This window comes from Otolemur garnettii, unplaced genomic scaffold, assembly GCF_000181295.1.
Source record: "Otolemur garnettii isolate 467f Iridium unplaced genomic scaffold, OtoGar3 scaffold00005, whole genome shotgun sequence".
Lineage (NCBI taxonomy): Eukaryota > Metazoa > Chordata > Mammalia > Primates > Galagidae > Otolemur > Otolemur garnettii.
The window spans coordinates 34119942-34144316 of record NW_003852400.1 but is presented as its reverse complement, the minus strand read 5'-3'; the positions used below and the strand labels follow the sequence as shown (position 1 = coordinate 34144316).

The window sequence follows — 24375 nt, the reverse complement described above, 5'->3', positions numbered from 1 at the left end:
AAAGCTGACAAATAGTGCTGAAAGGAAAGTGGTGTGACCATGGCAACCACTTTACTACAAAAACTAAAAAATGTATAAAACATCAGGTGAGTCATCAATTACATTTTAATACGATCATGCGTAATATATGAACCCCCTCATTAAACTTTACAAATTATAGTTGCCGATATTAACAACTGAAGATATCTATTAAGATGTGCTTTCAGAAATTTTTACAATTTTCACAGTTTTTCTGTTTTATTTCTATTCCCCATGTTCAGGAAGTAACTAATCTCAGTTTTCTAAACTAATCTAAGCTGTAAATGATATGGTTTGGACACGTCACATAAAAATCGTATGAAAGTACTTTGAGGAAATAAAGATTTTCATTTCAGAGCAGTATAAAATGAGCCTCAGCCAGGCTAGTAAAAATGAATCGAATGAAACTAGTCTTTAAATCATAAACATAATGTCCATGTATTCATTTGAAAATTTGTAAGTTACTTGCCTATGCATGCATAGTTTGGTGCTGATCTGAGTGGTAAGTCTAGTATTTTAGCAAAGCAATCTTAATGATGTCACATAGAAATCTCCTTATAAAATATTTACATTTCATGCCCTAAACATATTCAGATATCCCCCAACCCATATTGGCAGCCTCAGCAAATTCACCAAATTCATCAAATAGTTTGATGCTGATAGTAATTGATTGAATTACTTTATTGAGAGAACCTTTCAGTTGACACCCCCACTGAAAATGGGAATAATAGAAAACTGGTTTAACTGTAATTAAGATACTCTTCTAAAATTACATCCTAAATATTTGCTGAATTGAAACCCATTTCCCCATTTGCAGAGCCTATAAACAATAAACAATTGGGACCTTTTCCGAAAAACTCAGATTAGAGGAAAAATGCAATGCTGTGAACCTAGCAGAAGTCAGTCTTGAAATGATGACGAGGTCTTAAAGAAATCAGGAAGAAAGGAAATGGAACAAGTCTCTTCTCTGTTTGCTTTCTGGGCTGACCTACAGTTAAGGACCATGAGAATAAAGTTATTACAGAATGAGTCATGTGGAAAACACCTGCAAACAGAAGAAAGTTGAGAACATAGGATGTGTTATATTCCCATTGGTCCTGAACTTGAAGGATGAAATGCAAGAACTGGACAGTGCAAATCATCCCCAAACGATCAGTCTGTGAAAGCAATAAGTGATTCTATTTTTTTTTTAAAGTAACAATCATGACAGTTTCTTCAAAATCCCTTGAGTTACTCAAACTCTGTTTTTTTAAACCAATTCTTTCATTTAAAGAAGTAGTATAACAAAATTGATTGGTACCAAAGACACACACAAAACATCTTCATCAGAAACAAATTAGAATCATAGATCCCAGAATAGTTATTTTGATTTTCCACAAAAATGAAGCCTTAGAATGTTATTTATTACTATTGAATGGATTAAATAATTATAAGCATCATACTTTTCTTTTGAGTCATTTGTTTAATAGTAAAGTTTGTTTCCTGCTGTGGATCCAAAATATTAAAATTTATGGGATTTTGCCTATTAAAGAAAACATCACAAACTGAAGAGTTACGTGATCTAGTATACCATGAGTTATAGTTACCAAATTGTATTTCTATGTAAATACTTGTTTTTTCTATATTACATTGATATTCATTTGTTTCTTCCAAAACACGTGCCATTCCACTATACAGATGGGTAGATAATAAGCTAGAAAACTCTAGTCATGACCACAAGGCATCAGATACAATAGTTTGCAAAGGAGTAAAGTGAAAAAAAGAATCAGACACTTCACAGAACTTAAGTCCAAGTAGAGCTATCTTCCAAAGCAAAATCAGGCTTTTGTAAAAAGTCATTTTCATGCTTCAGGAGAAACAACAGCTTCTGACAGCATCTCTGCTTGTTCAGTGCTCCACCCTAAGAAGTATATTTACCATCTAACAATATTGACTCTAGGGTCAGACGTCAACTGTTAAGGACACGTCTTCTTAATGTATATGGACTGTTCCCTTCATTTATGATGGAGTTAGTTTTTGACCCCTGTGTCCAGCCTATTTGACCTCCTTAAAAGCTATCACTTTATCGGAAATTCTAAGTATTTACTGAGATTATTTGCTTCAAATTCCAAAAAAAATGATGTTAATGTCTCCTTTCGAAATGCCCATCTTCCTTCAAAAAGATTAGAGTTCATGAGGAACTCTCTGATGGACTTTGGAGACTCATATATTTTAAATTACTTTTTATTTCTCCTTCCCTACAAAGTGTCCCTCTGCCATGATCTAAAAGGATTTCCTGCTGTGTGTGCCTTTATTCAAGGAAGACAAGAGACTTGAATGACTCTTCCTCCTTAATACAGAGCATGAAATTTCTGCTAGCCAGGAAGAAATATTAGATATGCTATAAAGAAGTGTGGAGACCTGCATGCCAAATTCTAAAGCTGTAGGCTCCTTAAAAATGGCTAAGCATAGAAACTTGAATGCTAGAGCAAATATTTTTAACCTGGACTTTATGGCAATGTCAAAGAGATCTTTGGGTTTACTCATTTATTTAAGTAAATTCTTTGAAATAATTGTAAAATTATGTGTGCCCATACTGTATATATATTTGCATTTTTGCTGCAAAGAAAGCTAATAGAGTTCATCACGTAAACCATGTAATTTATTGCCCAAATCAAATATTTTTGGAACCCAACATAAATATTCCAAATTAGTAGTATGCCTAACATCAGGCTTAAACTGAGGGTCTTCCAGGAAAGCTGGTAAGTATTTATGACCCTTATTCATGACCCCAAATGGTAATACATTCCTGCATCAGAGGACTTGGCTTTTTTTTACTTTAACGTAAGTAGTATCCTTGAATTTTGATTTAAGACAACTGATTTTTATATAATCAGGTGTATCCTCCAATTATCTGGCTAGGTTGCTGCCTTGTGGTTTGAAGTTCCTACTAAACTTGCATTCACGGTCATGGCCCTATCCTGGATGCCCTCATACTTCCTCTCTACTTTTCGTGCTTTCCATGTATGTCTTTTCTTCACCCTCCTAAATGGATGATTATTACAGAGCTGGATGCCACAAGAAACACATCTAATTGCACAACATTAGATATATCAGTGACTGGTTCTCAGCCTTTAACCCCATGTCATGGTCCCAGACTTTAGAACTAGGATCCTCTGTCCACCTGAGGAGTAAATCTGTTCCTCCCTTATTATTCCCTGAAGAGAACAGAAAGAAGAACAAAACCAGTTACTCAAACCCATAGTCTTAAGACTTTTATGTTAAATTTAAGTTTTGAACAATATTGTAATAACATTTAGGTGGTTGTCATTTAAATGTTCGTAAAATATCAAAGAAACGTATATTTTAGGCAATCTGAAATATTAGCCTTATGACTTTAAAGATGTGCCTAGAATTAAAATTCTAATTGAAAAGTACAAAAGCATTTATTATGAAGCAGCTTTTTGAGGAAGACACAGTCCCGGCTGCAGGGACCATGGTCTTTCCACTCCTGTCCCTGACTCACCCCTGATCATTCCTGGCAAAGAATAAGTTTGTCAGGAAGCCTCGCCACAGCCAAGGCTTCTAAAGATACTGGAAAAACACCATGGAACCCAAGGTGGCAATTCACCAAATTAGAATTACCTTAAGGACATAATCAATAGAGTAAATAGACAACCTACAAAATAGGGAGGAAATGTCTGCATGCTATATATCTGATAAAGAAGGGCTTGTGATCAGAATCTACAAAAACACTCAAGTAAATCCCCAAGGGAAAATAAAAAACAACCCTATTAAAAAGCGGACAGAAGACATGAACAGAAACTTTTCAAATGAAGATAGCCTAATGGCCAATAAACGTAAGGGAAAAAATGCTCGACATCTCTAACCATAAGGGAAATGCAAATCAAAACCACCGTGAAATATCACCTAACTGCAGTGAGAATGGCTCTTATCAAACAGTCTCAAAACAACAGCTGCTGGTGCAGATGTGGAGACAAAGAACACTTCTATACTGTTGGTAGGACTTCAAACTAGTATAACCTTTATGGAAAATAGTATGGAAATACCTCAAAGAATGATTTGACCTAGAAATCTCACAATTAGGTCTTTACTGAAAAAGGGGCAATTTTTTATGAAAAAGACACTTGCAGCACCATAATTCACAATTGCAAAGATGTGGAAACACCCCAAATGTCCACCAAAACATGAATGGATTAAGACTAGTCAGCCATAAAACATGGTGATCTAGTATCTTTTGTGACAACCTGGATGGAATTGGAGACCATTCTTTTAAGGGAAGTATCACAAGAATAGAAAAACAAACATCACATACTCAATACTAAATTGAGTATCTCAATGTTTGATGAGTACATCAACATCATGTACTCAGTACTAAATTGAAACTAGTTGATCAACACTTATGCACACAGTCAGGCATAGTGGCTCGTGCCTATAAGCCTAATAATCTGGGAGACCAAGACAGGTAGATTGCTTGAGCTCAGGAGTTCAAGATCAGCCTGAGCTAAAACAAGACCCCATCTCTACTGAAAATTAGAATAACTAGCAGGGCATGGTGGTGGGTGCCTATAGTCCCAGCTACTTGGGAGGCTGATGTAAGAAGACTGTTCAAGTCCAAAAGTTTGAGGTTGCCATGAGTTGAGTAGGATGCCATGGCAATCTATCCTGGGCAACAGAGTGAAATTCTGTCTAAAAAAAAAACCCAAAACATATATGGAAGTAAAACTCAATGCAAAACAAGTAGGTAGGAAGGGGGAGGAGGATTCAGGTAAATTCACACCAAATAGGTACAAAGCGGCCATTCTGGGCAAAAAGCACACTTATAACTTTGACTTAACAATGTACAAAAACAAACTATGTAAACAAAGCATGCATATCCTTGTAATATTCCAAATTTTATATGTTTTTAAAATTAAATATTAAATTATGACCTATTAACTTCAAAAAGCTAGTCTAGAATGTATTTTCCTTTGGACAATGCTACATTATTAATGCAAAGAAAATAATATTAAACTAGAAAGTTAAATTTTAAAAAAATTACCTTAACCAGCAGCAATACAAAATCCCTGGAGAAGGTGTATGCTGACTTGATCAGAGGAGCAAAGGAAATACATCTCAAAGTAAAAGGACTAGATTGGATGCCTGCTAAGACCATGAGAATCACTACAGGAAAAATTCCTTTTGAAGGTTCTGAGGTGTGGGATCAATTCCAGATGAGAATGCAAGAGCGGTTCATTGACTTGCATAGTCCTGAGATCATTAAGCAGGTTACTCCATCAGTATTGAGCTAGGAGGTAATGAAGACGCCATTGTTGATGCTTAAGTCAACTATTTTAATACAGTGATTACCAGTTCTTAAAAATAATGACAATAATCTATTGTGAAGCCACATAAAAATAATTAGTATAATTTGATTTGCTATGTAGTAATTTTTTATTTACGATATTTATAAGGGCTACTAAAATACTTAGGAGGGTTTTGCTAATTATGTTTGCAAACCTGCTCTGTTGTGCATTTACAAAGTTTAAGAGAATTAGATACACTGGTATTAAATCATAAATATAGTTTTAACTATTTAAAGATAAAATTGAATTTCTTCTATTGAATTTATTATTTGACCTATTGAATTTAAGCCATTTAAATTGAATCTAGTTATTTCAGGTGAATTTAATAGATCTGAGCTAAATGATATATTAAAATTGAGCCAATTTTAATATTAATTTTAAATGATGAGCAAAATTGAGCTAAATAAACCACTAAGAAATAAGTAAAATAGGTGACTTTTATTTTTAGACCAATTTACTGTTTTAATAGGTAAAATATATTTTTGTATACTTTATGCAAATGTATAAAGTATATATAATTTAAAATTAATTTGTAGATGTAGATTTAGAAAAAAACTAGATTTTAAAGTCCTTCAGCTTCAATACCCAAATTATCAATTAAAACCCAGGTAGCTGGAAACAATTATTTCTGTTCACAGAAGCCTCCTTCAGACATTAAGATAAACTCGAATGACAGCCAATTATTCCTCTATGTCAAAACAAAAATTTTTATGTGTCTATTTCTCTAAGATAGAGTTAAGGAAAACTTATTTATTCGATAACTTGGTCTGCAGTTAAATGCATGTTTTTGCTAAGTCTCCTTTGAGGCTTACCCCTTGAGTACAAGAAGCCATTTTTAATTCTTTCTGCATAAAGCTCATCATAATTCAGTTTTGTGGAATTAGCATGCATCTACAAGTTTACCTCATTACTTCCTGACATCAGAAGGCAGCCTGATGGGATGAAAGAAATATTGCATTAATTATCAGCAATTATGGGAAATTTTAGGTCTTTACTCATCAGCTTTGTGGTTTTGGACAAATTATGCCCACTCATCTGAACTTATTTCTTTATTTTTTAAAGAAAAATAATGAAGACTGGTGAAGATGTCACAAAGTTAAATTAATTTTTCCAATACATAATGCATCAAAAGTTTAAGGCTTATGATTGCTCTTACAAAGAGCAATCAAACAAAAATTCTGCTATCACAGAGTTGATAGACAGAAACCTAACAGATCATAAGAGAAGTGACCACACTCTGCATTAATAATTAAGGTTGTTGAGTGCTTACTATATGCTATGTGCCAATCTGAACACTTTATGTCTATTATCTAGTCTTCCACAGATCCTCAGGAGCAGGTCTTACTTTCCCTGCTTGGTAAATATCTAAAGCACAGAGAGGAAAAGAGATTTGCCTGGGTTAGTAAGGTATGTAATGGTCATAAACTAGTGTCAGACTCAAACCAATCTGAATCTACAGCTTGTCCTCCTACACCTCCTCCCAATATTTCATCTTGAGCATAAAGTCTAACCTCAGAATGGCATTAAAATCCTCAGGCAAATAGCCCCAACCTCATTGTCTATGAGCCACCCAGATAAATCTCACCTCAGTTAGGCTGGTCCTTAAATATCCCACATATTTTACAAATTCTATGTCACTGCATCCATTTGGAAGTGTTGCTTTCTACCATCAGTTTGAGCATTCTAATGGATAGCAATCTATACCTCCTCTGAAAAATAGTAACACCTGATATCTATGCCCCCAGCATGCCCCTTATTGCCTGCTATTCTAATGTGAATAGTTTTTAGTGTGGCTCTATCTTAATTCTTCCATCAGTTTATAAATAACATTAGAATAAGGACAGTGTTAAAAACTATGTGTTTTCCCTATTGCATGGCTTATCACCCTGAATTGCAATGTCCATATATGTGTCTGACTACCTAAATAATTGATCGTGTCTATCTCATTTTTCTATTTTTAATGCCTGGCATAGTATTTGCTACATAAATCAAGTTGATGAATATTTGACAAAGGAATGAAGGAGTAAATAAATGAAACAATAGAGTCAACTACACAATGAGTACTGAATACCCAATAATTGCTAGTTATTATTATTTATAAGCCTCTAGATTTTACTCGAAAATAGAAAAAAATACTTTAAAATATGCTTGAATGAGAACCTCTGAAGTCATGATGACACAAATGTTTAAAACACAAAGGTGTAACATTCAAAGTTACACCTTACACTAGTTCATTATGACCATTGTTAGGGTCACTGGTTCTGAGATTAGTTTTACTTATCCAACATTATACCTGTAGATTTTACCTAGTAACAACATTTTTTTTTTTTTTTTGAGACAGAGTCTCACTCTGTTGCCCTGGCTAGAGTGCTGTGGCATCATAGCTCACAACAACCTCAAACTTTTGGGCTTAAGCGATCTCCTCATCTCAGCCTCCCAAATAGCTGGGACTACAGGTATCCGCCATAAGACTCAGCTAGTTTTTCTATTTTTAGTAGAGATGGGGTCTTGCTCTTGTTCAGGCTGGTCCGGAACGCCTAAGCTCAGGCAACACACCTCCCAGAGTGCTAGGATTAATATGAGTCACCGCACCCAGCTAACAACATATTTTTAAAATATCAGGCAAATCCAGAAGACTGATCTATAACTGTTAAAAGTAATGAAGTTTAACAGCATGTAAGAAAATTCCCTCATCCTCCTGTCTGAAAGCATATTTGCACCATCTACAAATCCCTAATTGCTTCACACCAAGACTGCTATGCCAAAGATTCTGCAGCTACCATAGCATGTGTAGATGTGTTCTAATAATCGTCTCTTGCCATACCTTACCTACCAGGCAGACACTGAGTTTTACTGATGTGAGATTAAGCACAGAAGTACAGTGGAATAATTGTGATATCATTATAGTTAATTATAACAAATCAGAGATATTTGTAATTACCAAGTGTTATGAGTTGTGTTCGTTCAGACTTCATATATTGATATTCTAATCCCTGGCACCTCAGAATGTAGCTATATATGGAGAGAGAGTCTTTAAAGAGGTAAATAAGTTAAAATAGGTCATCTTGCTAGGCCTCAATCCCATATAACTGGTATACTTATTGTTTTTAAAAGTACATTATGTAATAGACAGGTCCCATAGAAAAAGGCCATGCAGAGACCCAGGGAAAAGAGATCATCTGTAAGCCAAGGAGAGAGGGCCTCGGAAGAGACTAACCCCACCAACACAATGATCTTGGCCTTCCAATTTCCAGACAGTGAGAAAATAAATTTCTCTTGGTAAAGGCCCCAGTGTGTGACATTTTATTATGGCAGGCCAAGTGGACAAATACCCCAAATACTTTCTCATTCCTTAAGTCATTTTATATTTAAAATAGTCATATAAGACAGTATTATGCCCATTTTATGGATAGAAAAACCAAAGTTTCAGAGTCGTTAAATGTCTCTGAAATCATCCAATGAGCAGTCACCAGGATGCAGAAATCAGGCTGAAATCCCGTTACTCCAAATCCCATTCACTCTGCAGTTTCAGCAGATAAAGGACTAGACTAGAGAATACATGGGCTCTGTTCCAGCCTTGCCTTAAAGCAGCAGTTCTCAACCTATGGGTCACGACCCGCAGGAACTGTATTAAAGGGCTGCAGCATTAGGAAGGTTGAGAACCACTGCCCTTAAGCTTTCTGCAGCTTGTGGGACCTTCAGAAGTCTCAAATTTTTTTGACATCTTTATTTCTTCACCTGCAAAATGAAGGAGTTGAATTGAATATTCCATGGGCTAAATAGGTTAAGGATCTATATAAGAGCCTTTCTCCTGGTAAGAGTTTAGAATCATTGTTCTTAGTCAAACTCCTAAAGAAATTATATCTTTGTAAACTCACTTAGGACTGAAAGAAAATTTAATATTTTGAGAATCACTGTTTTGCCCACAGAATTCAAGATTTTATTGAAAAAATGTACATACTTAAAAATGTTTTTGAAATAGGCTTTTAAATATTTTAAGTCATTTTAAGAAGTTATTTGTGTAGGACTCTCATTCTATTAGTTAATTTTCAGTTAAAGTTTCTCCATTCTGAGTGCTAAAGACTAAATCTAGCTTCATGAACAAAATATAGGATTAAAATTTTCTGACAGAAAACTCCAGTTCTAAAATCTTCATTGAATAATTGTACAATCTTCAGGGAAAAAAAAAATAATTGCAGACCTTAGTTTTTAGGTCTGAAAAAATGGGGCAAAGGATTTCCTGCATGCCTGGGAGGGAAGTTTGCCTTTAAACGAGAGAGTATCTATGAAATACCTTTGAACTCTTTGCAGAGAAATTACCGCATATATCCAACAGCAAGGTAATTATTACAAGCTCATAATATTAGGCTGGTTTTTTCCAAGAACTTCCTCAAGCTTTGAAATATTATATTGATTTGTATTTTTTGCTTACCTGTCGTTAAGGTATAATATATTTTTTTGACAGGCAGAGGGAAGTGTATTGTGGAAAATAATTTGTCTCATAATGGAGTTTGGCAGGTTATATGACTATAAGGGTTAGAATTGTGAATCATCTCTTGTGTGTTCTCAACTAAATAAAGGCAATCTGCCCAAGGGGGAGAGAAAAAAAATCTACAACCCACAAACTCCATCCAATCACATAAAGACAAATCAGCCTTCAGGCAAATCAAAAGTCTTCATTTAAAGCTTACCTGGATTTGGCACTCTGCCCATGGTTTCCAAGCCACTTAACAATGTATTTTCACAAACAGTTAAAAAACCTGGCTACTGAAACGCGTGCCTTTGCAACGTTAGGTTTTAAAAACTAAGGAACCCTTTAACCCAGGGAAGACAATCGTTTGGGAAAAGGAAGTTTCCTTTTGAGTTAGCAACATGTAAATACAGGACCAGTGGGTGGGATTGAGGTGCGTCTCCTGCATAAATAGAGACTGGAGCTGCACCTGCACACTCAGAAGCTTGGACTGACCTGGCCGGCTGCCTCGCACAGGCAGGTGGGTGGGGAAACACAGGTAAGGCTCCTGACAGTAGCTGCAGAAGCGTACTGGCTAGAATGAGTTTTAGACTATAGCTGTGTAAAGTTGCAGGCAATCAATAGAGAAATGCAAGTTTCTAAGGGCAAGGAAGTGGGATTTGGAGAGGGAATGATGGAATTTCCACCAAAGGCTGACTGGGGCCTTTCTTTGGCTAGAGCTGGCAGAGTGTTATGTTCCTGGGCTGGTTCAAAGTAATGCTTTTTCCTGTAGGAAACAAGAGGGTTAAGAGTACGTGAACTCCACTTTTCCAGGCTGGGACGGGGCCAGGGATTTCAGTCACCATCTAATGCTCTGCTTCTTTCCCCCTGGGTTAAAGCAAAGGCTTGTGGGCTTCTCAACTGTAACACCTCAGCTCAGATTGACCACTCGGAATGTCTTATTGCAAATCAAAAAAAAATGTTCATTCTCTGTCTGGTATAAAGATAATCTTGTTGTTTCAATCTTTAAATTCCTGGGACAGACTGTCAGAGGAAAGAGTTGCTTGTGAAGCACTCACAAACGTGGACACCAAAACGTCCTGCAAGTTCATCCCTTGCTAAGGACAAGAAGACAGGGATATAGTGCCAGTAAAAAATGCTGGTTCCGTGTGTGCATGTATATGTGTTTGTGTGCGCCTCCATATTATTGATACTTGCATGGTTAGCATTGTATTTTGCAGTGGTTTATGCAGGAAGTTTGCAGAGCAGTCTATTCCTATTTTGAAAACTCAGTAGAGTGAAACTCAGAAAGTCACCCCAGTGCAGGATGTTTGTCTAGCTGGAGTTATATTAGCCTTCTTTGAGTCATCATGCCATAAAACAGAAGCAATAACATATCAATAGTTCCAACCCGTAATCTGCGGAGCTATAGCAAAGGGTCCTGATGGCTACCGTCCAACAAGAATTGTCAGCAGACTGAATGAAACGCCTTGCCATTGATTTGCTATTATCTCTGCAAATTACACATAGACGCTGTTATAAATAGAATACAAAATGAGAGGCTTATTGATCAATTAGTAGTCACTCATGATAAATTTCTGAACCAGCTAATATTCCAAAAGTATAATTTTTCTCACCTAAAATTCTAGGTTGTTTTAACATTAAAAAGAAGTGTTTATACTAAGAGGGCTGGGTATTGTTGACTCACAGCACACTTGAGTTGTTTTACAGAACTCTAGAAAACAAACATTGGCATTGGCATTTCCACATCTTTATGGGTGTAGAAAACAAAGAAAAGTATTTCCTTGCTTTCTGCTTATGTCTTTTCTGAGTAAGATATTTTGTGGCTATGTACTATGACTTTGATAATAATTGGTGGGTTTAATGCAAGACACCATTTGTATTTGGTAACTTAGCAACACTTTTTTTATTAATCAACTAATGCTTAGCAAAGGTTCTCACCCAAGCTATCGGGTTGTAAAAAACTGCCCTCTTAAAAACACTAAGCAAACACAGTCCATCCCACGTCCTTTGCAGAGTCTATCTTAATTCAAAACCTACACCGATGTTAGAGTCAGATGCCGCCGTTTCATATTTTCCTTTTATGAAGTTTTAGTGTGTGGCTTTACCAGAATTTCAAACCTCCAGCTTTTCATGTTCTGGCCCCTGGATAACCTTCATGACTTGCTAGTTCAACTCCCTTCCACTGCTAGCTCCTTCCCTCCCTCTCTCCCCCCTCATGGAGCTCACTTGCCCTTCACTTTCCTGTTCATAGTCATTGGCTACAGCTTTTCCTCGGAATCAGCTGTAGCGTACCAAAAGGGATACAAGAATGTGATAAAGAGACGTAGATGGTGCTTATTTCTCTGTGTTATGAATCCCACCTGAATATGCACTAAAGTGGATGCCCACCACCACCTACCTATACAGGCCCACACAGAGATTCAAAAAATTATTTCCTTGGAAGGAGCTTGATGTGTCCTGGAGCTAATACAGAGTTAATTCAGAGATAATATGGAGTTTGAATAAATGTCCCATTAGAGAAAGAGTTGCGTGGGTACCAGTCTTAAGTGACAAAGATGGCAGGTTCTAAATGAAATAATCATTCTACTCCTATTTCATTCTTCTGGCAATGTTTCTACTTCAACTGAAGGTTATAGAAATGTCTATGTTTAGGGTAATTGTTTCTGGGAAGATGGGACCCAGCTCTGCAACGTAGCAAAATCCAGAAACGTTTCTTTTGAACTCGCCTCTTTTTGTCGCTCTTAACTTCATATTCTTTTATGTCTACAGCAAGGCATTGGGAGGTGGAAAAGAGGAGAATACTCCTAAGATGTTTTCCGGTACTGTGTTTTTTGACCTGCTCCATTTATGACATGGGCCAGTTTATCCCTCCTTAGGCAACCTCATGAACCCCCACTCCTGAAAGGTCACCATATTAATGCAGAACTTAGTGTAGACACCTCATAGGCATAGTGCACTGCAGCCCAGAACTCCTGGACTCAGGTGATCCTCTGGCCTCACCCTCCCAAGTAGCTGGGCCTATAGGCATGGGCCACCACAATCAGCAATAGTTTTTAAATATAAAATTTAAATGTAGCTGTTTTCTTAAAATATAGCAATATTTATCTTTAGAGATCTACATTTGTATATCTATGTGGATAGTTAGATACCTACACTATATACAGAAAGTCCCCAACTTATGATGTTTCAACTTAATTTTTTGACTTTATTATGATAGTGAGAAAGCAGTATGACCTCAGTAGCAACGACACTTCTATTTACTCATCCAACTATTCTGTTTTTCACTTTCAGTATAGTATTCCATAAATTAAATGAGATACTCAACACTTTATTATAAAATAGACTTTGTGTTGGATTCTTTTGCATAACTGTAGGCTAATATAAGTGTTCTGAGCAGGGTTAAGGTAGGCAAGGCTAAGCTATGATGGTCAGCAGGGGTATCACAGTGGTCCCCCTCATCCATGGGGGAGACATTCTAAGAACCCTAGTGGATGCCTGAAAGTACAAATAGCACTAAAATATACACGGGGAGGCCATAAAGTTTGTGTGCAATTTAAATAGTATACTGTTTCTCTCTATATGCATACCAATGATGAAGCTTAATGTATAAATTAGGCACAATAAGAGATTTGTGATAATAAAATAGAACAATTACAACAATACAGCATAATAATGTGACTGTGCCTTCTCTCTCAAAACATCTTGCTGTGCTGCACTCATCTATCTCAGACCCGTGCTCCACCATGAGTGGCTGAAACCAGAGAAAGTGAAACCTCAGGAAAGGAGGGACCCTCGTCAATGCATTTTAACTTGGAGATTTTCAACTTACAATGGATTTACTGGGATATAACTTAATTATGAGTGGAAGAGCATGTATGTTCTTAGGAAAATCCTACAGAAAGTGGCTGTTTACTCCAATCTCCTATGTCTAATCTCAACGGAGCCTCAGCTCCTATTGTATTCCACCATCGTGGTGCTGCAATCTGCAGATCCTGAAGATCGCTAATTCCTTTTTGTTTGATTGACTTTGTGTTTGTTTTCTGTATCAGATTTGCCATGGAGAGAATTTCAGTGTCAGCCCTCCTGCTCCTTGTGGCCGTCTCCTATACTCTGGCCAAAGATGCCACAGTCAAACCTGGAGCTAAAAAGGACACAAAGGACCCTCAACCCAAACTGCCTCAGACCCTCTCCAGAGGTAGGAGTCAGCTGCTGGTTGGCTTACAACTGCTACTTAATTGGGAAGGACTTTTCTAACTCTTAGCACTGAAACTTGTGTGTTGAACATTTTTGGGTATGTGCTCCTTCTAGGTTTATCATTGTTTATAATTATTTCTACTTTCTCTAGAGGTTTTTCTTCTTCTTTAGCACAAGAGAATATATTTATCTTTATTGTTGCTTTGGACCTGAAATTATGAAAGCTTTAAATATACTGGTTCGTTTTGTTTTAGGTTGGGGTGATCAACTCATCTGGACTCAGACATATGAAGAAGCTTTATACAAATCCAAGACAAGGTAAGGATGAGGGTTATGAAGAACTCTCTCAAAGCTCTCAAGAGCACCATCTAGTGGCACCTGTGTGTAAATGAAATCTTATTAAAATTTATCCGATCTCTGTCTCTTAAAGCAACAAACCCTTGATGATCATTCACCACTTGGATGAATGCCCACACAGTCAAGGTAATTTATTCTTCTAAGTGTAATTTTGTATATATTTTTGGCCTTAGGGCCAGAGTTCAATTCACTCATCTTTGTATCCTTCTAACCTAGCACAGCTGAAAGAGTATTTTGTGTAACAAAAACATTTTATAGTAACTTCAAATATTTTCATGTTTTGTGTTAACCATTGGTGTATATTTTGAAAATCAAGCTCTAGGATTTAAAAATCAATGTCTTTATTTCTCTTATTTTCCAAATCCAATACATCAGCAAATACTAGCTTTACTTTCAAAACATGTCCTGCTGAGGCAAGAGAATTGCTTAAGCCCAGGAGTTGGAGGTTGCTGTGACCTGTGTGACTTCACAGCACTCTACCAAGGACAATAAAGAAAAAAAAAGTCCTAAAACCAGGACCAGCCTTACGGGCACGTAACCAGTGTGATCACACAGGGAGCAGAACATGGAAGATTCCTACACATGATTTAATACTCTGCTGTCACTGTCTAAAATCCTTTATAATTCTTGAGTAGGGGCTGTACGTTTTCATTTTGCACTGGACTTAATACACAGAGTGATCATCCACACATCCACATGAACTTTAAGGCCACCCTGTATTATGTAGCTGGTCTTACGCAAACCCATCCACTTCCTATTGCTTCCATGATCAGGTCTTGTCTCAACCACTGTAATAGACACCTAACTGGTCACCTAATAGCCAGTTCTCCACACAGAAGCCGGGGTGAAGCTGTTAAATGTAAGTCAGACCCTATTGTTCATGTGTTCAAGTGGTAAAGTTAAAACCAAATTCCTGACCACGAGCCACGAGGCTGGACGCGATCTGGCCGATAGCTTCCTTTCCTTCCCTGTCCCTCCCTTGCCTTCTCCATTCTCTCTGCCCACCTTCACGCTAACCCTCAGACACACTCTACCTTCAGCTCATTCCTACCTCTAACCTATTGCCCTTGCAGTCCCTTCGAAATGCAACCCTCCTTCACATCCATGTGACCTTCTCAGAGACATCTACCTTGACTAGCCCATAGTTCTTAATCACCTTCCTTGCTTTAGCTTTCTTCAAAGTACATACCTACACTTGAAGTTATCTATTTGCTTACTTACGATCTGTCACCCACATGAGCATTTGTGCTCTATGAGCAGAGCACATGTTCTTTTTTTCCCACCGGGTTATCCCTAGTGCATAATACAGTGCTCTCCTCATAGTCGCCATTCAGTAGATACAATCTGGAAAGAAGTGGATAGATGTATGAATGAGTGAATGCAAAAAGCAGAGGTAGCCAAGGCCATAGGTACTAACTTCATGCATCACTTGCTAAAGCGCAGAGTAGAATATTGTATCTAAAATGCATTTCAGCATAAAATGTAACAGAGAACAATGGTTTTAACCAATGCTAAGATGAATGCTTGATGATTTTCTTTATATTATAGCTTTAAAGAAAGTGTTTGCTGAGAATAAAGATATCCAGAAATTGGCAGAGCAGTTTGTCCTCCTCAATCTAGTGGTAAGTTTACTTCTCATCATCACTGACACCCCCCATGTCTTTATCTGCAATGGATGGTTTATTTACCCTGTACATCTTAGTCATACCACATTAACGGGGATCTCTTCCAAATATCCCATCTCATAAATTGCAGAGAAAAAAAGAAATTTCATTTTATCCATAATCCATCTGGCATGTCCGTTTTTATGGAGTAATTAATAATCGTGGTTTGTCTGAAAAATACACTCCTGTGGCATTTTCTCTGTTGCTATAATAACTGGAAAGTTTCTGTATCTTGGAAATTACTCCCTGTGCCCATCCCCCTACAAGCCTGGCTTCTCTGCCTCCGTGTTTAATCCCTCTCTGCTTTCCCAATGCAGTCGTGGCCTCTTGTGCTTTAGTTTCGCACATTCTCACCTTACTTCACCTCCTCCACCCCTCCTCATACACAGCTTTCTGCCTTTGCAAGTTCTTTTTACTGTACACAAATGGGCTCCATTTTCCTTCTGAATGCAAACAATGATACTAATCCTATGTCGCCATGATGGCCACCCCAGCCCATGCACAGCTCAGCTTCTGTAAAGATCGATCCACACCAGCAGTCCTCTGGCCTCCCTGCCACGGTTTCCTCATCCTCTTTCTACCCTCCTTAGTGACTTGATGAATCTCTACTGGACCCCTTCTCTTTTCCCAGTTTATGTCCTTGATGGACAACTTCATGTACACCTGCCTCTAATAGATTCCTACACAGAGATAATTCCCACATCCGACCCAAACCTGAAACAACTTCCAACTCATCTACCCAACCATATTCCAGACATCTCATAACCAGATTGGACCCAATATGCGCCACACTCAATTAATGATCTTGGTTCGAGTTTTTCCAAATAGCTCTTCTTGCTCTATCCCTATTTCATTTAAAGTTTTGCTATTCAAGAAGCTTTGCACTTTTAAATTCTAAATACTCATGCTATCAGTCACCTCAGGACCACTCTTTCAATGTAAGACTTTTTCACTTTTCTACCTAGCTGTAGTGTGACTCAATGGCTTCCTGCCTACAAGATAAACTCTGTCTAATCCCACGTGGCTGTCAGGGTAATTACTTTAAAGATCAAACTGGGTTCATGGTGCTTCTCTGACACCCCTCCAGTGGTTCTTAACTATTTCTGCACAAGCAACAGCAACTGTGCAGTCATCCACGCACTGGCCCCTGAAGCAGCTCCAGCAGCCTCCATCACCACTGCCCCCTGCATTTCTGCTACTTCAGTCCTTCCCAGCCCCTGGTCATATGAGAAAATGCTGTGCCTGTGCTCTCCACACCTTTACACATACTCTCCCCTGCACAGGGTGGCGTTCTGTTCCACACGACTGGCTCCTGCTGATTTTTCAGGATTCCCTCTGACCCACTTTAGAAAGTCCTACTGGAACCTGCACCATAAGCGCCCGATATCCCTGCACATCCTCAGTCCAGTTTCACCCACTGGATCCTCAATAGTCCCTTTCCTGCCTATCTCTCAATGGACTCTGCATTCATGAGATAAGCACTGTGCCTTGCTAAACAAATTCTAATAAAAATCACTAAACGGTTCATGAACACTCAAGAGAATCCTGTTTGTCTTTGTAATTTCTCCAGAAATGACTTCCACTTTTTTCATTCATCGATATTCTCCTACCTCACCCAAGATCTCTTCCACAAACACGGTAACGGCTTCCAAGCTCTCCCTTTACGAACTCCTTTGCTCTTTATCACACCCATTCTGCATCTCCGCAGCACATGCTGGTCTCTCTTACTTACTATTTCATGCATCGAACTTGACTCTCCATCTGTATTAATTATGACACTCCTTGTGGAAGAGGGGTGCCTTGTGATATATTGAGGTGCCCGGCTCAATAGTGGACACATTCTTGTGTTAACAAATTTGAAAATAGCTGAAGAGCTGTTTGTTCTTTTAAATCTTAGTATGAAACAACTGACAAGCATCTGTCTCCCGATGGCCAGTATGTCCCCAGGATAATGTTTATTGGTAAGTGAAAATGTGAGATGATGCAAGCTGACAATGGCATAGGGGCTGTTATTGTCACACCCCTTCCCCTGTCCTCCCACTTCACCAAGGCCAGTGTTGTTACTGTGCTCCAGCAAGGGGAACATTCCTTCAAATCCTGCAATGTAGTTTTCAATAGAAAACGCGAGTTTCTCCCTATTTCCCAGAAGACTTTCTCGGCTCATCTGCTCCTTTTAACTTTTCATCTTCTGCCACAATACATCTGAGAAGGAACACCCTGTTCACTCTTTAAATATATTGATAATTTTCCTGAATACATCAAGCCTGCAAATATTTATTAATCAGGCACATTTTCAATTAGTGTACTGAATTTTTCTTTCTGACATTTTTGATCATTATTTTTAGGAAAGTTAGGAACAGGGAGTGGGGAAAAAAATTAAAGGAGCCATTCCTCTTCCTGGCACTACTACTCTGCAAATGCCTTTCCCTCTGCTAGAAGCTTTTCCTGCTTCCCTTGTCCCCCAAGGTCACCTCCTTAACTCCTTGGTCATCACTGACATTCACTGACCTAGTCAAATTCCCACTACATGCTCTTGTGGCTCATTTATTGATTACCCTGTCCTCAATTATAATTTTGTGTTTATTAGGTGGGTTGTGTGATAAATTCCCCCCCATAGAACGATAAGCCCCATGGGGCAGGGACTGTACCTATTTCTTCTCACCATCATATTCCAAGCACGAACCTGTGGCAGGTTCTCCATAAATATCTATTGAATTATCAAGTGAATGTATTGAGCCTGACTTTGTTTGAAGTCCTACTGATTTAAGGCCAACCCATAATTAAATCCATCCCATAGAAGAGCTCACTCGAATTGAGTGGCTCCTCTGTGTCATTCATCCAAGTTTACATTAAATGTACAAACAGGGTAAAGAAAAAGAAATGGTGATGAATAAAAAGGAGAAGGCTGACCTCAGAGCACTAATTTTATGATTTGGTTCTGTTAGAATTTATAACATTTGGAACCCTAACATCGAAAGGTTGCTCTCAGGTTGTCCAGTCATACCTTGTGCAGGAATTCTTTTTACAGTTTCTCTGTCGCAGGGCATTTTAACAAATGTTCGATTTCTTCAATCGGAAGAACCAACATCAGGCAACTTGCTCTTCCCACTCAGCCACTGTCCCCTGTGGCCGCCCAGGAGAATCGCCTGGACGATGTTAATAACCAAGCCACACAGGCCACACCTCAAATCAATCAAGTCAGAATATCTGGGAGTGGGACTCAGGCAGGATGGTTTTTACAGCGTTGCAGGTGACAGCAATGTACAGCCAGGACTGTGAGCCACAGGCTGGGTATTCACAAAGCCTTTCCTGTGTTAATTAGTTACAAAGATTTGTGATACAAACATTGTTTTTGTTTCCTCTGCCCCAACCAGAAGTATAGTCAGGCTCAATTTTGGTGAATAAATAAACCTCTGATTCTTGTAACTTAATATCGTTTGGTCCCAGCCCAGCTTTCTGAAATGACCGTGATTGGAACAGACTTTACCAATAAGCAGATGGTTCTCACCTGTCTTCTACCTTGACTTTTTAGGACATGTGTCTTGGGTTCCTTAATCGCTTCGCCTAAGGCATGGTTTGCACTTGCCTCTACCCCCTTTCCCTCACAAAGGTCTCTATCCCTTTGGTCTCTATCCTCTATCCCTCTTCCCTCTACCACTTCCCTACTGTGTGCACCTTAATTTTAAAATTTTAAAAACCTTTTTTCCCATTAATTAGGTGAGTTCCAGGTAAATATAAAACACTACAAAATGGATTTAAATTTAGAGAAACATGTTCACATGTAAGACTCAAATCCTTATTTTTAAAATGTAGGTAGTTAACAATAACAGTGAGAGCACCCTATAGTTACGGGACCTTTGTTGTCCTTAAAGGTTTGCCTTCTTTATTCATTATACATAAACAAAAATCCCTTTTCAGTTTTGAAAACTGACATTAGGTGTGGGTTTCTGTTTACGCTGCTCATGGTAAAATGTGTCAACTACAATTATAGTCATTCCAAAGTTTTAAAACAATTTTTCAGCAAAGAATGTTAACATGGGCAGCACCCATAGCTCAGTGGGTTGGGCGCCAGCCACATACACCCAGGCCGGCCGGTTCAAACCTGGCTGGGCCAGCTAAACAACAATGACAACTGCAACAAAAAAAATATCTGAGCATTGTGGTGGGCACCTGTAGTTCCAGCTACTCGGGAGGGAGGATGAGGCAAGAAAATCACTTAAGCCCAAGAGTTGGAGGTTGCTGTGAGTGGTGACGCCATGGCACTCTACTGACGGTAACATAGTGAGACTCTGTCTCAAAGAAAAAAAAGAATGTCAACATTTTCACCAGAAAAACAAACATCACACTACTCTCAAAATATATATTGTTCTCATTTAACGTTGCTATAGATAGGACGGCAGGGTTCATAACCTTTGCCACAAATAACAATTTACAGCAGCTGACTGCTCCCTCCCAGCTGCTAACTGGCACAGGCTGGGAGCAGAGTGGATGGAGCACACACGCCCTGTTCCTTCATGGGACACTGAGCACAGAGAGGTAGGCTTTGGCATTATCAGGCCATAGAGATCATTTGAAACAAAGCATTCCATTCCCTTTCGCTCTTTGCAGACCCATCCCTGACAGTAAGAGCCGACATCACCGGCAGATATTCAAATCGTCTCTATGCTTACGAACCTACAGATACAGCTTTACGTAAGTGTTACTGCCAACTTGAATGCTGTCCAAGTGTTCACCGTCTCTATTGCTCTAGTGAGGGCCAAGAGGCCACAGGGCCAGGTGAGACAGAGGTCTGCCTGGGGATGCCAGAGAATCAGTCTGGCCCCAACTAGCCTTGTGTCCTAGGGCAAATCCTCTTTCCACCTCAGGTTGTTGGTTTTTTTAATTATTATTATCTCAGTTGAAGATGAATTATTTAGATTAGGTAACTTTTTCTCTAAAGAGGATTCTATGACCACATTACCTGTTTTTCAGGTTTTCTGTTAGGTAGACTAACACACTTTTTCTAGCACAGAACTGACTGCAATAATTGTGATAACCTGTGTGAGATTTTTTTTCCAAGTAACAAAAGTAAAATAATTTAGTCGGGCTTGAAGTTAAATTCAGGCTCAATTGAAAGATCGAGAGGAAAGATGATCCAAACAGTTGTCAAGATAATTCACTTTCCTTGGGGCAGCACCTGTGGCTCAGTGGGCAGGGCACTGGCCCCTAATACCGAGAGTGGTGGGTTCCAGCCCAGCCCCAGCCAAACTGCAACAAAAAAATAGCCAGGAGTTGTGGGGGGCCGCCTGTAGTCTCAGCTACTAGCTGAGACAAGAGAATCACCTAAGCCCAGGAGTTGGAGGTTGCTGCGACGCCACAGCATTCTACTGAGAACGATAAAGTGAGACTCTGTCTCTTTAAAAAAAAAAAAAATAGTCACTTTCCTTGTGGCTGCTGTGAGCAGGGTTGTGTGTGTGTGTGGGGGGGGGGAGAAATAGCCTTAGGGCAGATGAAGTATCACAAGGGAAGGCCACACCTAGCTATGACATCTGATTAGTCCTTCAGGGAAGAAAAGTGGCTTTTCTCCTAGGAACTAACACTGGCCAATTCGGAGCGGCTGCCTTCAATTGTGCCATCCCTTGGCCACATGTTACTAATCTAGAATTAAAATCGAAAACTCAGTACTTAGCCATACCAGGCACATTCCAAGTGCTCAATACCTAGACACAGAATATTTTAACCATCTCAGAAATTTCCCTGGGCCAGCATGGCCTTAGAACAGCATGTCAGGAAGGAATGTGAGGCTGTCTGGGCAGCAGGCAAGATCCTCATGGCCCATGAGCAGTGTTTCCAGTCAGCACTGGGAGGACCAAGGGGAGGGCCTTCCAAGTAGTAGTGGCCATTTGGGATAAAAATCTTGGGCCTTAATAAAATGAAACTCTTTACAGGCAGGCATCTTAAACAAGTAAGGTCATAATACCTTGCAGAACCGGCATTTAATAAATATCTGTAGAAAGAGTAAGCACTGCTGACTGCCTGGCACATGGACATCTTATTCCAGTACATCACAAACCTCACTTTCCTGAACGGCTGCTGCAGAACAGTTCTAAGGTTTGGGCTCTGGAGTAAGGAGCTCCTTCACTGGTTAGCTGTGTGACCTTGAGTAAGCTACTCAGCCTCTCTCTGCCTATTTCATTACCTAACAACAAACTTCTGAGAGCGTTTCCATGAAGATTACAGAAATTCATGTGTGCAAATTGGTTTGCCGTAATTTACATTCCACCTACTTCTGAAACCATCATCAGGAGCTGCACACACCTACTAACCGATTATTTCTTACAGGCATGATTTAAAATTTACTTTAAATTTAGTTTTAAAATTTACTTTTAAAATTTAAAATGTACTAAATTAGCCAGACCTGTTTCCTGCTAATGAAGCTTATAAAGGGATTCTTTTCGAAGTGGAGGTTGGAGAGGGAAGATATGAGAAGAAATGAATACACTAGAGAACTGGATTGTCACAAAAGCCATTTCATGTAATTTTAGGGAAAAAAAAATTTCAATGAGATTACCGACTATTTACTGCATGGTTAAAAAGTACCCCAGTAAGCAACAGAGTACCAAGTTCGAGGCTTATTACATCTATTCATGTAATTCCTGATGACGTCTTGACTCTCCTATTCATATCCCCCATTAGTGCTGGACAACATGAAGAAAGCTCTCAAGTTGCTGAAAACTGAATTGTAAAGGAAAAAAAAACAATCTGTAAGCCCTTCCCTCTATATTAGACCTTGAGACTTGGAACCTGAAGAGAATTCAGAAGACTGGAGAACGCAGAAGCTTGGCTGACACACTGAGCAGATTATGGTCTAATGTTACAATAGCTATTTTTTTTTAAATTGGTTTCAAGTATTCATGTGTAAAAACAATATTGTATACTACCATAGTGAGCCATGATTTTCTAAAAAATAAATCCTTTTGGGGGTATTCTAACTAAAGGTAATTTTTTTCTCCCAATGTGGGTCTTTCGCAGAAAAGCTAATTGGTTTGTTCACCAAAAAGGACTATTGGACACACCTACACTGCTCAAGGAAGGGACAAAACCATACTAAATCCAGTGATGAAAACCAAGAGAAAAACTATCATCTCACCACAATACAGGTTCTCACTGGGTGACTCAATGTAGGCGTAAGTTTAATAGAAGTCTGAAACAGCCCATGCTTAAGCAGGAAAAAACACCTTGAAAGACATCCCAAGAAAATCAGGGTTCCACTTAGAGACAACCCTACCCACCTAGATCGGAAACTCTTATATACACATTTTAGTAATTCAATTTTAGTCAGACTTTTCCCACCTTAAATCTCAGGGAAGGGCCCTGGCAGGTAACACCCTCCTTCAGAAAACGAATTCTGTGGAAAAGTTATCAAAAGAACTTCTACCTCCCCGGACATACCCGAAAGAAATCCTATGAATTGGCCCTGAAATAGACTTGGTCTCTCAAAGCCCTAGAGTCCTGAGCTAGAATACATTCAGTTTGAATGATTCCCGCCTTCACCAACACGTGACTGACCGGGAAATGTGCCAAGGGCAGTGATGTCGTGCGGGTGAGGTAGAGATCAGAGGTCACTAATGTTTGGAAAAAATCGTGAAAGGGTGTGGCCTCAGAGGGCAATATTCTGCCTCACAGACTGTGTATCATGATCTGATTCACTGCATCCATGATCTCACATCCATTATTACATGAAATTCCTCTATTATCCAACCCCACCAACTTCTTTGGCCCTTGGACTGTGGTGGTCTAGGTGACGCTTTGCATACTGATTATCTATGGCTTGTCTGTAGTAACTTTTTAGGAAAGATATTTTCTGAACAAATCCTTGGGAATTATTCATTTTTTCAGGGTAGGAAAAACCTATTTTCAATGTGGTTTTGTCTCTCACAGGGACTACTATTAGTAGTTGCTCAGCATATATTTTCGACTTAATGACATACAAATGTTCACCAAAAATATCTTGAGGGAATAAGTTCCCATCTCACAAGTAGGTAACCACCATGTGCTATAAAAGGTCAAACATCTCATTTAGAAAGTTTTCTGAGGGCTACGAGGAGTAAAATAAGAAGCTGCACTTCTACAAACAAATAGTTTGAACAATAACTTCTATGTGATTTGAGCTTCTGTAGTGCAACAAAATGATGTTTGTATTTTCATTAGGCCGATGTGAAGTAAGGTGATGATTGTATCATTTTGAAATATAGTGAAGAAAATATCTTAACACACATTAATAATTTTTTAAAATATAAACCAATATTTAGGACATGAAATGTCAAAATTGTAGGCAAAATGT

General features: G+C 38.7%; 1 protein-coding gene across 2 annotated transcripts; it reads left to right on the top strand.

Annotated features, from left to right (window-relative positions):
- Nucleotides 1-10195: 10195 nt before the first annotated feature.
- AGR2 (anterior gradient 2, protein disulphide isomerase family member) lies at nucleotides 10196-23021 on the top strand. 2 transcript variants are annotated; one of them, XM_003782728.1, is made up of 8 exons: nucleotides 10196-10372; nucleotides 13887-14032; nucleotides 14286-14349; nucleotides 14462-14514; nucleotides 15937-16010; nucleotides 17950-18013; nucleotides 20661-20744; nucleotides 22728-23021. In XM_003782728.1, exons 2-8 carry the CDS (start codon nucleotides 13894-13896, stop codon nucleotides 22775-22777), a joined length of 528 nt encoding a protein of 175 aa, XP_003782776.1. In that variant the 5' UTR covers nucleotides 10196-10372; nucleotides 13887-13893; the 3' UTR covers nucleotides 22778-23021. The 2 variants fall into 2 exon arrangements, with proteins under 2 accessions (XP_003782776.1, XP_003782777.1); XM_003782729.2 differs by having other exon boundaries at nucleotides 10204-10354.
- The last annotated feature ends 1354 nt before the right edge of the window (nucleotides 23022-24375 follow it).